This window comes from Misgurnus anguillicaudatus, chromosome 12 (assembly GCF_027580225.2).
Source record: "Misgurnus anguillicaudatus chromosome 12, ASM2758022v2, whole genome shotgun sequence".
In the NCBI taxonomy this organism is placed as follows: domain Eukaryota; kingdom Metazoa; phylum Chordata; class Actinopteri; order Cypriniformes; family Cobitidae; genus Misgurnus; species Misgurnus anguillicaudatus.
The window spans coordinates 19,941,423-19,955,361 of NC_073348.2; the positions used below are offsets into that span (position 1 = coordinate 19,941,423).

Genomic DNA, 13,939 nt, shown 5'->3' on the forward strand with positions numbered 1-13,939 from the left:
ACAATCATAGGTGTGTTTCAGCAGATGCATCAGGATGGACTGATTATCAATGTAATTCATTATACAGACGGATCTGTGAGAAGAGTATCTTTAAAACACCAGGACAAAAGTCTGCTTAGTACTTTTTACACGATGAAAAACTAAATTATCATTTTGTGTTTATCTTTGCAAATGTCTGTTTTAAATTAAAAACAAAATATATAATTGTAGATTTCTGAACTGCATCTTGAGAAGACACCAGAAAACCTGCTTCATTTGTTGTTTTTCTCTCTTTGTGTTTTTTTGTGATTTTATGTTATGAAACTCTACATGTTTAGAAAAACGGTACAAACGTTATTGCTGGGGTGGTAAACTTTCAAAACTACACTTTTTTTTTACTTAAATGGTGCACAGTAGTACCTTAAAGGTACATATTGGTTCCTCAAAGATATTATGCCTACATGGTACATACAATCTTTTTAAAGGTTACCATTCCAGTGACAGCATTTGTACCTATTTTCTGACAGTATACACAAGACATGTTTTTGTTAGACAATCAGCTGTCTAGATCTGCTTCATATGCAACCAAATAATCTGTTTGTAATCATCATTGATAGCTCAATCTGATTGAAAAGCCTTCGTGTAGGGGTGGTGTAGATCGATCTTTGTTCCGATTATCAGGAGAAAAGTAGGCATGTAAATCCGTGAATCATAGTATTTTCTCAATCGGATACAAAAACACCTTGTGCACATGCACAGAAGAATTGTGCTTAAGTTCATATCTTACATTTACCTCTTATTTACATATCACATCATTCTCATCACAAAAACATGCAATAGCAAGCCAATGGCAACACGCATTTTTAAGGTAATGGGGTCACACGCTACATTCTGCAGTGTTTATGTGTACTTTCATAACATTACATAAAGCAATAAAATAGCATTGTGCCTTACAAAAAGTATGTTTTCTTTGCCAAACTTTTTTAAACAAACTTCTGAAACAACTTTCTCCAACTCAACTTTGTACATTAATCCACAATCCAAAAATGACTGGATTATTTTTAAGCCATGCTGGGTAAATATTGGACAGAACACATCACTGGGTTAAAATTGACCCAATGCTGGGTTGTTTTAACCTAACTGCTGGGTTAGTCAACCCATGGTTGACTAACAACAACAACAACCCAATATTGGGACATTTTTAACCCAGCACGTATTCTGTTCAATATTTACCCATTATAGGTTAAATATAACTCTGACATTTTTAGAGTCTAGAGATAAAGCGTGAACTCAATGAGAGATGCTGTGCGCTGTGTTGCCAAGTCCTCTGCTTTTTTGGTGGAGTTCAGATTTGGTTTACTTTAAAACTGTTTCCATGAGTCAATTTTATTTTTGCAGGTTACAGTTTGAAGAATTTAGTTGATTAGTTACTGATATTTGGGCTCTGAAAAGTCTTTGGGGTGCTTTTAGGCTAGTTTTAAATGTCCAATAGGCTGGTTTTGATTTACGAATCTGGCAACTCTGGCTGCACTCTTGCGCAGATGTTTGATTCATATTATATAGAATGTACATGTAAACAAACATTTTAATCAGAATCAATCTGATTAAATTCAGTCGGATTGACCAAATGTTTATTGACAAAAATTGTCACCCTTGACAAAAATATGCAATGTGTGATCGTTTTTTTACGCATGATGCATCAATTGCTTTATGTTACCGTGCGCTCAGTTGAATCTACCGATGGGTCTAGACAGCCCGGGTAAAGTCAATACATCTCCCTCAGAACCAAGAGAAGACTCAACCACATGGGTTTAATATCAATAAGACATTGCAAAGATAAGAGATAGAGAGCGCAGAAGAATTTCCTACATTAACACAAAACATTATAGATGAGAATAAAGTTCTTAGACATCAGGTGCCCAGTTAAGGAAAACTTGATAGAAGTGGAAAACCGTGTAAAGGATAAGAGTATGTATATTGCCATGCCACCCATCACATAACAATATGCTATCTGAATATAACTTATTGTATATGTATGTATCTTATGCCTACAATAGTCAAGAGGGTTGTATGATTCTTTGATTCATAACTTCCTATTATAGACACACTTATACTCTTGTGTCAGGAAAACCACCCCTCGCTCAACCTCAACAAAATCAAGTAGCTGGTGGTGGATTTCATAAGAGGCAACAGAGGAAACACCCACATCACTATTGACAGGATGTGAGTGGTCATCAGTTTCTCTCCAAAGCTCTGCAGAGATGCAAACTGTCCACTGCGTTGTAGAAGATGAGCTCCCCTCTCTACAGAAGGAAAGCAGATCCTGAATCTGTAGTGTACAAAAGTAAGATGGCTATATGACATTTCTTTGTTTTTTTTCTCACTTGCATACTTTCGGTTGTCTGTTAAACTGCTCTATAAGAGCAAAATCACACTCACATATGTGGCGTTATGGACGTTTAATGTTTCTGTACATTGTTCTATTTTTGTATAATATGCGTTTGCACGCAGTGTGTGGTCTAGTTGCAAACTTGGCACTAATTTTTGGTTGTGTGGCTTGCTTATATACTTGCCATTGTAAACTTCAGATGTTCAAAAATTAGTAAAAGATGGTTTTGTGACTATTTATTATTAAGTCCATTATATACACCATTTTGCAAGATGTAAACACTAAACAATGTAATGTAAACACTGGTCCAGAAACACTTCCTTATTAAGTTTTTTAACACTGAACAAAATATTAATATTAATATTAGAACAAAATTCAACCAACAGAACATTTAGAACTGAATTAAAATATAAAATAAATGTGACCTTAAAAACTTAAAAACAACAGGAAGTGCACCTGGACCACTGTTGTTTACATTTTGCAAAATGTCTGTATTACTGTTAGACAACTTGTTTTATATACCTAATCTCACATGTGTGATTATATAATAAACTGTATAAAGACATTTCTATAAATACAACAAAAAAGTCCCTGTACTGGGCACTTGTACTGTAGCTGCCACAAAGGTGAATGTCACACACTAACCACTAAAGTTTCCGTTTTTAAACTTGAATGCAGATGCTTTACTAGAACAAACCCCTTGAACAAACCTATACCAGTATTGGCACAGCTATTGTTTGACAGTAAGAGATCAGAGATGTGTGAGATGATTTATGATAATGTGATCAGAACTGAGACTCTGGAAATGGACAGAGGAGAAAGAGAGGAGATGATGGTGGACATCTATGAAAGTTCAGATGCTGTAAGAAATGATGAAGTGATGATAAACACAGAGATGATGAGTAAAGAGAGACAGCAAGAGCTTCAACATACAGGTACTCACATTCATTTATCAGTTGATTTATTGAAGTGAGAAAGAAAATACAAATATAATCTGATGTGTGTGATTTTCAGGAAGAGTCTCAGTGAAGAACAGAAGACACAGATCAGTTCAAGTGTGTTTGTGTTTACTGTCTGTTCTTCTGTTCACTGCTGTAATAGTCATCTGTGTCTATTTCAACAATGAGACAAACCAACTACTAACATACTACTATAACTTGACTAAAGAAAACAAGAGTTTACTCACAAAACACAGTGATTTACAAAACCAGAGCAGAATCTTGACTGAAGAAAGAGAACATTTCAGAAACAAGAGTGATGAACTCCAAACTGCCCTACAAGGTAATTATGAGTTTTTTTTAATGAAAAAAAGAAACGGTTAGACGTACAGGTTTATAGTACCATGCTGTGATAACTGCGTGGCGGGCAATCTTATTTTTATGTTTATTACAAATCTTTAACCAAAATCTATGCATAAATAAGACCATTTAAAACCCTCAAAAACACAATGAAATAAAATGAAATTTTGATCATCTGTTTATTAAAAAAAATCATATGACACAGTTCTCCTGGTTAAAAACAGATTACTTTGTAACACTTTATGGGGCGGTTTCCGGACAGGGATTAGACTAGTCCTAGACTAAAATAAATGTAAGAGCTGTCCAAACTGAAAACAACTTGCACTGACATATCTTAAAATGAATCAGTTCCCTTAGTTTTGCCTCAAAATGCACACAACTAGTTTTAAAAATTTTTAGTAATGCATGTTTGTTAAAACTAGTTATATTTCCTAATGGTTTAAGCTAAAATAATTCTTATTTAAATATGATGTAATGCTGTGTTAAGGTTTTTACTAATCAAAAACGAATGAAGAGTAATCATTTACTACAACATGACTCTAGACTCAACACATAAATTTATTGTTAACATTAATTAACAACTAAAAACATGTAATGTTGTACTTAATGATGACTCTTCATTTGTTTATGATTAGTACATGCATTAAATATGATTTATTAACCTTATAAAGTGTAATGTCTGTTTCACACATACTCCGTATGCAGTGCGCTTGCGGTGCGTAATGCAGTACGTATGCGGTGGGATCAGTCAAGCATCCGTTGTGCTTTCACACATACTCCATTTGCAGGGTGTTGCCATCATGTTATTGACACTTTCTGTTGAAAAGCGCCTCCTCAATAAACTATGTAATAGCCTGCTGTGTTTTTTTTTTCACAAAATATACTTTAGATATTATTTGATAGACTAGTTAGGATATTTTAAATCTCTAGTGTAGTGGTCAGGACAAATGAATGGATCAAAGGTCTATTTATCTCCACATATATCAAATATAAATTAGCATTATAACTTTTGAAGAGAAAATATAGGTGACAGGCATGGTTACATTATACATTTCCTACTATTTATATATTTGCATAGATGAGAGTATTTATGTAACGGCAATGAATGTCTCATATGGCAAGAAATATTCTCACATAATTAAAATAACAGCATAATGACATGAATTAACAGACAAGTAAGCAAGAGTGACATGCAAATTATATTATTATTACCGGATAAACAGCAATATTACTGAAATAAACTCTGAGGTAAATATGCCAAACACGCTGTTGTAACTGCAACAAGTCTAAATAAGCTGAATAACAATTGAAAAAAAAACATTATTATCTCTCAAAACGTTATATGACAAACATTCTATTTAAAGGAAATGTATTCTTACAATCATTCAAGATACACACATTATTCCATATTACTCCTGTTACTGAGCACGTTCGTCTCTGGCCTTGCTGTTATAATAGCGCTGATTGACAGGTGCGCTTCCCCGTCTTTCAAACAGATCATTTTGTATAGTTCTACTTAGAAAAATTAACCATAATTTTATTATAATGAGAACGTTTTTGTCAGATTGATTATGATTTGTATTACCTTAGTTTAACTAAAAATTCCATGGTTATGGTTATTGTGGTGAGACAATAGTAAATTTGGTTACTGTTGTTTTACTACAGATAAAAACTAAAAGACTATGTTAGTATAATTAAACAATGGTAAAATTAATAGCATACTTTATGTATATGCATGTATATAAACACGGTAGAATATTTAACATTATACATATAATTTTTCAAAGTGTTTTGCTTGAATTGCTTCATACTGGGATTAAACAAATAAGATTACAGAAAAAACTACTGAAAAACTTTATTTACATCCATTTAGGGTGAAATTACTGCATTTTTGTGTAAATCCGTGTTCATTCTGACCACAAAATATGCGGTATTACTTTAAATCAGTGTGTGCAGCTTGCGCGCCGTACAGCGAAAATAGACTCTCAGCCGAAACGATCGCAGCACTGCTGCACCGCACCGCATGTGCAACGGACCGGACGGACTGCATACATATGCTGTGTGAAAGCTGTAACCTGTTAACATGGGCACGTAAAAAATTACGCACTGCAAACACACTGCATACAAGGCTGAGGATCCATTTGCAAACTTTAATAATAAACTCGTAGTCGTACAGGCAAATAATCAGGGCAGGTGGCAAATAATCACAAGGTCAATAAACACTTCAAAGATAGAATAAACAGATAGAATAAACGCTCAGAAATGATGCCGGGGCAAATCAAGACTTCGCAACCATGCTAGTGACTGAGTGGTTGAAATAAGCAGATTTCATACCTAGTAATTCATGATCTCCCACATCGTAGTTGCGTTCAGCTGCGGAGAGTTTGCGAGAAAAGAAATCACAGGGAAACATTTTAGCTGAAGGGCCATGGCATTAAGAGAGAACAGCACCTACGCCAGTATTGGAGGCATCCACCTTTACAATGAAGGGCAGGTTGGGGTCAGGGTGGTGGAGAATGGGCACAAACATGAACCTCTCCTTCAGTTCTTAAAAAGCCTTCTGAGCTGGAGTTGACCAATTGAGGTGAGCAGAAGAGCATTTTGTCATGGCGGTGAGTGGAGCTCCCACAGTGCCTTTATTATGAATGAACTGCCGGTAGAAGTTAGCAAATCCTAAAAAGCATTGTTACTCTTTCAGGGATTTAGGTTTTGGCCACTCAATAACTGCTTTGATCTTGGATTCATTCATCGCCACTCCATCTGAAGAAATTATATAGCCCAGGTAGGATGTAGAGGTCTGGTGAAATTTTACATTTCTCCGCTTAAGCATACAGTTGGAATTGAATTAGGCGTTTTAGCACAGCTCTTACATGTTGAATGTGTTCTTCGAGGTTCTTTGAATAAATCTAAATGTTGTCGATATAGGTGACAACCCATTTTTTCAATATGTCTCGGAATACGTTGTTGATGAATGATTGGAAGATTGATGGACTGTTTGATAATCCGAAGGGCATGACGAGGTATTCATAGTGTCTGGAGTAGATAAAGCAGGTTTCCATTCATCTCCTTCAATGCGGATTAAGTTGTAGGCACATCATGAATCCAGCTTGGTGAAGTATCTTGCACTCTGGGGCTGTTCCAAGGCTACGGGAATGAGTGGGAGTGGATATTTGAATTTGACTGTGATTTCATTGAGGGCTCGACAATCGATACATGGTCACAGGCTTCCATCCTTCTTCACAGAGAAAAATCCAGATGATGCAGGAGAAACAGAGTGGCGAATGAACCCCTTAGCTAGTTCTTCCTCAATGTATCTGTCCATAGCTTCTGACTCAGGTTGAGAGAGTTGGAAAATGCACCCCCTATGGGGTGTGGTTTCTGGTAAGAGCTCAATGCTGCAGTCATTGGAACAATGAGGTAGTAGATGCACCCTCTTTACTAAAGGCTTCTGCTAGATCTGCATACTCAGATGGAAGCTTGGGAACTTTAGGGTGTTTAGCATGACTGGACGTACTGGTGACATACAGGTCGATAGGCATACTTCATCCCATTTAACTATTTGCTGTTTTCTCCAGGAAATCTGAGGGTTATGTTCCTTGAGCCATGGCAGGCAGAGAATTACAGAATAATGTTGAGAGCGGATAATATAGAAAGTGACATTTTTTCCTCTCCTAGCGGTTTTCCATTTATCGTCTCTAATGTTAGGTGAGTTGTACAAGGTGTTAAAGGAATATTATGGCAACGTGCAAAACTATGGGACATAAAGTTTCCTCCAGTGCCTGAATCGATTAGAGACGAGGTGGTAATGAACCCCTTGTCAGTGGTTATTTTAACAAGTACTTCAATATTACTGGTTGATGATTGAATGTAGGCACTCACCATAGTAGTTTTCCTTGTAGGAGGTCTCGTGGGACAGGAAGACAGAATATGACCGGGCTTTCCACAATAGAAACACAGTTGATTATGAATCCTGTGATCTCTCTCCTGTTGCGTGAGATGCATATAGCCTAGTTGCATGGGTTCAGTGGCGACAAGTGGAAAACTTGGCAGAGTGAAGTTAGAGTGACGTCTAGAATGGATGAGATTGTCTTTCTAAATGGAGAGTTCAATAAATGCAGCCAAATCTCTTCCCTCGTCGCAGCATGCCAACTCCACTTGTAGATCATAATTTAATCTTCTACGATACATCAATTCAATGGGTCCTCCGGCCAACTGTTCTGTGCAGGGAGTGTACGAAACTCCAACGCATACTCTGCTGCTGGGCGATCTCATTGGGAAATGGCTGCCATCTCTCATCTTGAGAATGTTCAAACACTTAAGGAACTTTCACTAAAAATGATCAAAAGTGGGGAAAGCCAATCTGTCATCTTTCCATACCCCCGTTGCCCAATCCAAAGCTTTGCCCATGAAGAGATTGCACACAAAAGCAATGCGACTAGCATGAGTGGGGTACAGGGTGGATCGTTATGTTACAAAAAGTAAGCATTGTAACAAAAGCCCTTACACATCTTTTTACTCATCAGACTCTAATAACACTTGTCTACCTTCTGAAAAATTCATATTTTCATGAAAAACAAAACCAAGATACTTATAAGTAACAGAATACATCAGTTATGTTTTTAATCAGTAATAACTAATGTTCTTGTAACTTGTAAATCATTTTAAATTATTGCTTTTTACACTTAAAATTATACTAGATGTAGCAGAAAGCACTATAAACATTTAACATTTGTGTGTGTGTGTGTGTGTGTGTGTGTGTGTGTGTGTGTGTGTGTGTGTGTGTGTGTGTGTGTGTGCCTGCATGTGTGTGTGCTTGCAATTTTAAATTGTTCAAGAAAATTACAGTAGTATCGGATCAACCGGTATCGACCAATACTCAGAAATCTGGTATCTGAATCGGAACTGGAAAAAAGTGGTATTAGTACATCCCTTGACTTCACCCCCAGTTGGTTCCCCAACCATGAAGTTTCTTACTATGAAAACTTTAATGCTCCTGGCATTGGCTTCCGTGGGGGACCTCCATCCATTTTCGGTCAATAATTATTGCCTTCAGTTCGGGCCCGCTGATTTCAGTGTAAAATTGAGACCCAAGCCCCCCTACTTGCCCAAGGTTCCCACCACTCTTTTCAGAGACCCATGATGGACTATACCGTTTAATTCATGGATTTGTATGTTTGATAACTACGTGACTGCACTGTCAGCGGAGGACATTCCAGAAAAATGGAAGCATGCTTTACTTATTCATTGCATAGGTACGAAGGGACAGATGATTTTTATACCCTCAGGGTGGCTGATGACAAATATGAGACTGTGTTGACTGCTTTGCGAGCATTTTTTGTACAGAAAGTGAACGTAGTTGCTGAGAGAAATACATTTCTGGCTATTGATATTTGTTTGTTTGTTTATTTGTTTGTTTATTTATTTATATAGCACTGTTAATACAACTCACGTTGCCCAAAGTGCTTTACAAATCACAAATTAAACACAAAACAGTTGGAACAGGAAAATACAAGACAAGTTTAGACATATTACATCTACTCACATACACAAAACATTTAAAATAAACCCATTTATAAATGCTCTCCATTTGAATTTAAAAGAAGTTGTTTTAACACAACCTTAAAAATGTGCAAAGATTTGGCAGATCGAATAGCATAAGGAAGGTCGTTCCACAATTTAGGGCCTGCTCGCGAGAAACCTCTATCACCTCAATGTTTATATTTTGTCCTGGTAGTACACAGTAGATATTGATTTTCAGATCTAAGAGATCTAGAAGGGGTGTAAAATTTCACCAAACCGGACAAATACACAGGGGCTAGATTGTGCAAGGCCTTAAAGACAAGTACCAGGATTTTATACACAATGCGAAGTCGTACTGACAGCCACTTTAAAGAAATTAGTAAGGGAGTCACAGAGTCATACTTCTTTGTTGACTTTATCATCTTAGCAGCAGCATTTTGGATTTTCTGTAAACGCATAAGTGCTCGGGCCTCAACTCCATAATAAAGGGAGTTGCAGTAGTCCATTCTTGAAAAAAACAATGGACGTGATTGCTTTCTCAAAGTCTGAGCTAGATAGGAATGGTTTAGTCTTAGCTAGCAGACGTAAATTAAAAAAACAAAATCTCACCACAGTATTAATTTGTCTGTCTAGCTTTAAATCACTATCCAGAACAAATCCCAAGTTTTTTACATTAGATTTAACAAAACCGGTCAAAGAAGTTGCATTCAAGCACTGCAATACCTCATGCTTTGTTGGGCCCCAAATAATGCTCCTCAAGGTTGTCGCTTTGCTCTGAAAGTCATTGATTACTGCAGTAAATGGCCCGAGATTGCGTTTGCCGCTGACATTTCGTCTGCGACTGTTGAGAAGTTCTTGTCTGCTGTATTCAGCCGTAAAGGGAATTCACTTGAACTTATAACTGACAATGGCTCAAAATTCATTTTGGCGTTCCTTGCAGACAGAGATATTAAACACTACCTTAGCTCTGTCTATTACCCACAAGCGAATGGTGTGATCGAACGCTTTAACAGGGTTTTTAAAGTCTTATTACAGACTGGTAGCGTTGAGGGTAAAGAGTGGAAAGCTTTTGTGACCGAATTCCTACATACATACAGAGCAACTCCACATGCTGTGACAAAACTGTCACCTGTTGAGCTTCTGCATGGTCGCCAAATTAACACAAAATTGCATGATGGTGGTCTTCCATGGTTACCCCTCCAAAGGATCAATAGAACTTGAAAGAAATCATCTAACAATCCTACAACAAAATGAAAGAGTATACGGATCGGGAACGCCATGCAAAATCACCAAAGATTCCAGTTGGTTCATTTGTGCGTATCAGGAAGCCTGGAATCATTAAGAAAGGGCATTCCAAGTTTACTCTGTCTTTGAAGGTTGTGGCTCAGAAAGGCCCAGCAACATATCTCCTTGCCGATGGAAGAGCTTGGAATGCTATTCATTTGGCTCTGACTTCACCCTGTGTCACCACATCTGATACAGTCTCTCTAGCAGAAGACTCCTTCAAACCGCTTGAAGCACCTCAGACATCTCAAATGTCAATCTCTTCCCCCAGTACCTCACGCCCTCATAGAGTGTGTCGTGCTCCAGTGTGGTCTAAGGACTATGTTATATAAAGGGTCATACTCAGTAACTTATCAGGGGAGGGAGACAGAAAAAAAAGGTTTTGAAAAAAAAGTTAATTGTTCTCCTTTTCTTTACAACTGAAGTAGATTAAGCATTTTAGTTATAAAACTATGCATTTTGGAATATGCGGTGTTATAGTACTATGCTTGTGTTGACATTCATAACTGTTGTTTATTGTGTTCTGTGCTTTATTTATTTTAAGTTAGAATTCAAGTCTTCCGCCCTAGGAAAGGGGATATGTGGTATATTGAGATACAGGTATTAACAGTAGATGGTGCTACAAGTTACAAATTGTTGAAATTTTGGTAAAGCTCAGGAGGTCTGTTTTACAATCTCCTTAGAAGACAATTTTAAAAGTTTAAAATAGAATACTGTAAAAGCTATTCTTCGCTTTTAAGAACTAGTGCCTGAGGCGTACAGACAACGATTTAGAAAAAAAACAGAAAAGAGTATTTGATAAGATTCATGAGCAATAGTAATAATAATGCTGTAAACATCACTAATGTCCATGTAGCCTTTTCTTCTGCTGACTGCTGTATTTGTGTTTTGTTTGTATTTGTATACAGTGAAAAATCAGCTAATACTGCGGTTAATGAATGAAAGAGAAGATTTGAAGAAATGGCTTATTAAGCAAGGTAATCTCATGCTTACTCTCCCTAAATATTATTATTATTATTATTATTTTCAGTTATTCAACTTCATTTACAAATAAAAATGTTTTAAGCAAACATTACACTAATTAAAATATTTGGGTGAGTAAAATACGCTAAGTAAATGTCAGATGTCCTCATATTCAACCAACAACAAAAACACTTTTATCTAAAGTAAGTTATAGTGCATTCAAGCTATACATTTATATCAGTATGTGTGTTCCCTGATAATCAAACCCATGATCTTTGTGCTGCAAACACAATGCTCAACCAATTTAGCTACAAGAATATAAATGTTGTCTTATCCAGAGTCAAAAGAGGGTTGTTTTAACATTTTGTATATTTCAGCATTGACAAAGTTAAAATCTAAATTGTTGTTTCAACAGATCGGCACTCTGATAACTTTCAATGGATTTACTACAACTTCCGTTTTTATTACCTTTCATCTGATCATAAGATCTGGAGTGACAGCAGAGGAGACTGTGAACAGAGAGGAGCAAATCTGGTGATCATAAACAACAAAGAGGAACAAGTGAGTGATGAAAGGTTTGATCTAATGTGTTTGTGAACATTTATTTAAATGAATACAGAATTTATGTATAATTTATCACTGTTTGATTTTGACAGGAGTTTTTGCAAAAGGCTATAACTAGTTATTATAATTATAATTATTGGATTGGTCTAAGTAAAAATGGAGGTGTTTGGAAATGGGTTGATGATACAACATTGACATTAAGGTGAGAGATCATTACATTTAACTGAAGATCAAAAGGTTTCAAAGTTTTTTACTCTTGTGCTTTATTGCTGTTTTAGGTCCTGGATGAATGAATACCTGAGACCTTACAAATATAGCTGTGCTGTAACATCTTCATCAGGGTGGGCTTATAAGTCATGTGATTTAAAAAACAGATGGATCTGTGAGAAGAGAATCTTACAGTGAAATAAACTCATGAACTAACACATCAGCACCAGTTTGTTTAGTAATTGTGTTTACTAATTAGGGCCCGAGCACACCAGGGTGTGAGGACCCTATTGTTTTTGCTCCGTTTATTATTATTAGGGCCCGAGCACACAAGTGTGAGGACCCTATTGTTTTTGCTCCGTTTATTATTATTATTATTAGGGCCCGAGCACACCAGGGTGTGAGGACCCTATTGTTTTTGCTCCGTTTATTATTAGGGCCCGAGCACACCAGGGTGTGAGGACCCTATTGTTTTTGCTCCGTTTATTATTATTATTATTATTATTCTTATTCTTCTTCTCCGAAATGGATCGCATTTTTGAGGGGCTAAACATACTCGAAAACTCATGAAAATTTGCACACGCGTCAGAAGTGGCGAAAATTTACATGTAGTATAGGCGTCAGAAGTGGGCGTCTAAAAATGGCTCGATAGCGCCACCTGCAAAATTTCAAGAGAACAGCCCCCCCACTACGAAAAACATACAGATACGAAATTTGGTAGGATCATCTATCACCCCAAAACTTACAAAAAAGTCTCTTGAAGCTAAGCTCTAAACCCCACAGGAAGTCTGCCATTTTGAATTTTTGCTGTGATTTTTGTGCAAATTTTGTCATTTCCAGGCTTCGTACTTTAACAAACTCCTCCTACAGATTTTATCAGATCGTCATCATATTTGGTCAATCTGATCTAAAGGCCTTTGCGATGTTAAATTGCGGAGCTTTTGACTTTTCGTTGGAGGGTGTGTCCATGGCTGCCTGACAAAGTTCAGCGTTTTCGCCATGAAACAGGAAGTTGTTATAACTAAGGCATACAATGTCCAATCTGCCCCACACTTCACACGTTTGATAAGAGTCTTGACCTGAACACATTTCAATGCCAATATTCAGCTTCAGTCCTAGCGCCACCTAGAGGTAGCAGGAAATGCCTTGTTTTACGCTGTGATTTACTGCTCTTAGAGATTTAATAAAATCATCATCATATCTGGTCAGACTGACCTTAAGCCCTTTGCGATGATAAATTGTGAATATCTTGACTTTTCGTGGAAGGGCGTGTCCGTGGCAGCCTGGCAAAGTGTGATGTTTCGCCATGAAACAGGAAGCTGTTGTAATTCAGGCATACATTGTTTGATCTGCTCCAGACTTCACACATTTGTTAGGGGTCCCGGCCGGAACACATCAATATAACAATAATCAGGTACAGTCATAGCGCCACCTGCTGCACACATGCGGTGTGGCACATTAACTTTCCTTTGAATATCCACCTATATTTTCCCACTTTAATTCGTATGCCCCTGGTTCACTGCTTTACTAATGCCATAGGGTAGCGGTGCACATGCGTGCGAGGGCCCTTCCATCGCTGCTTGCAGCTTTAATTAGGGCCCGAGCACACCAGGGTGTGAGGACCCTATTGTTTTTGCTCCGTTTATTATTATTATTATTTTTCTTCTTCTTCTTCTTCTTCTTCTTCTTCTTCTCCGAAATGGATCGCATTTTTGAGGGCCTAAACATCCCCGAA

At 37.1% G+C, this 13,939-nt stretch overlaps 1 protein-coding gene across 1 annotated transcript; it reads left to right on the forward strand.

Moving 5' to 3' along the window:
• Positions 1 to 3,397: 3,397 nt before the first annotated feature.
• On the forward strand, positions 3,398 to 12,426 carry LOC129447464 (C-type lectin domain family 4 member M-like). Its single transcript, XM_055209228.2, has 5 exons — positions 3,398 to 3,649; positions 11,379 to 11,447; positions 11,849 to 11,994; positions 12,090 to 12,199; positions 12,276 to 12,426. Exons 2-5 carry the CDS (start codon positions 11,405 to 11,407, stop codon positions 12,400 to 12,402), a joined length of 426 nt encoding a protein of 141 aa, XP_055065203.2. The 5' UTR covers positions 3,398 to 3,649; positions 11,379 to 11,404; the 3' UTR covers positions 12,403 to 12,426.
• The last annotated feature ends 1,513 nt before the right edge of the window (positions 12,427 to 13,939 follow it).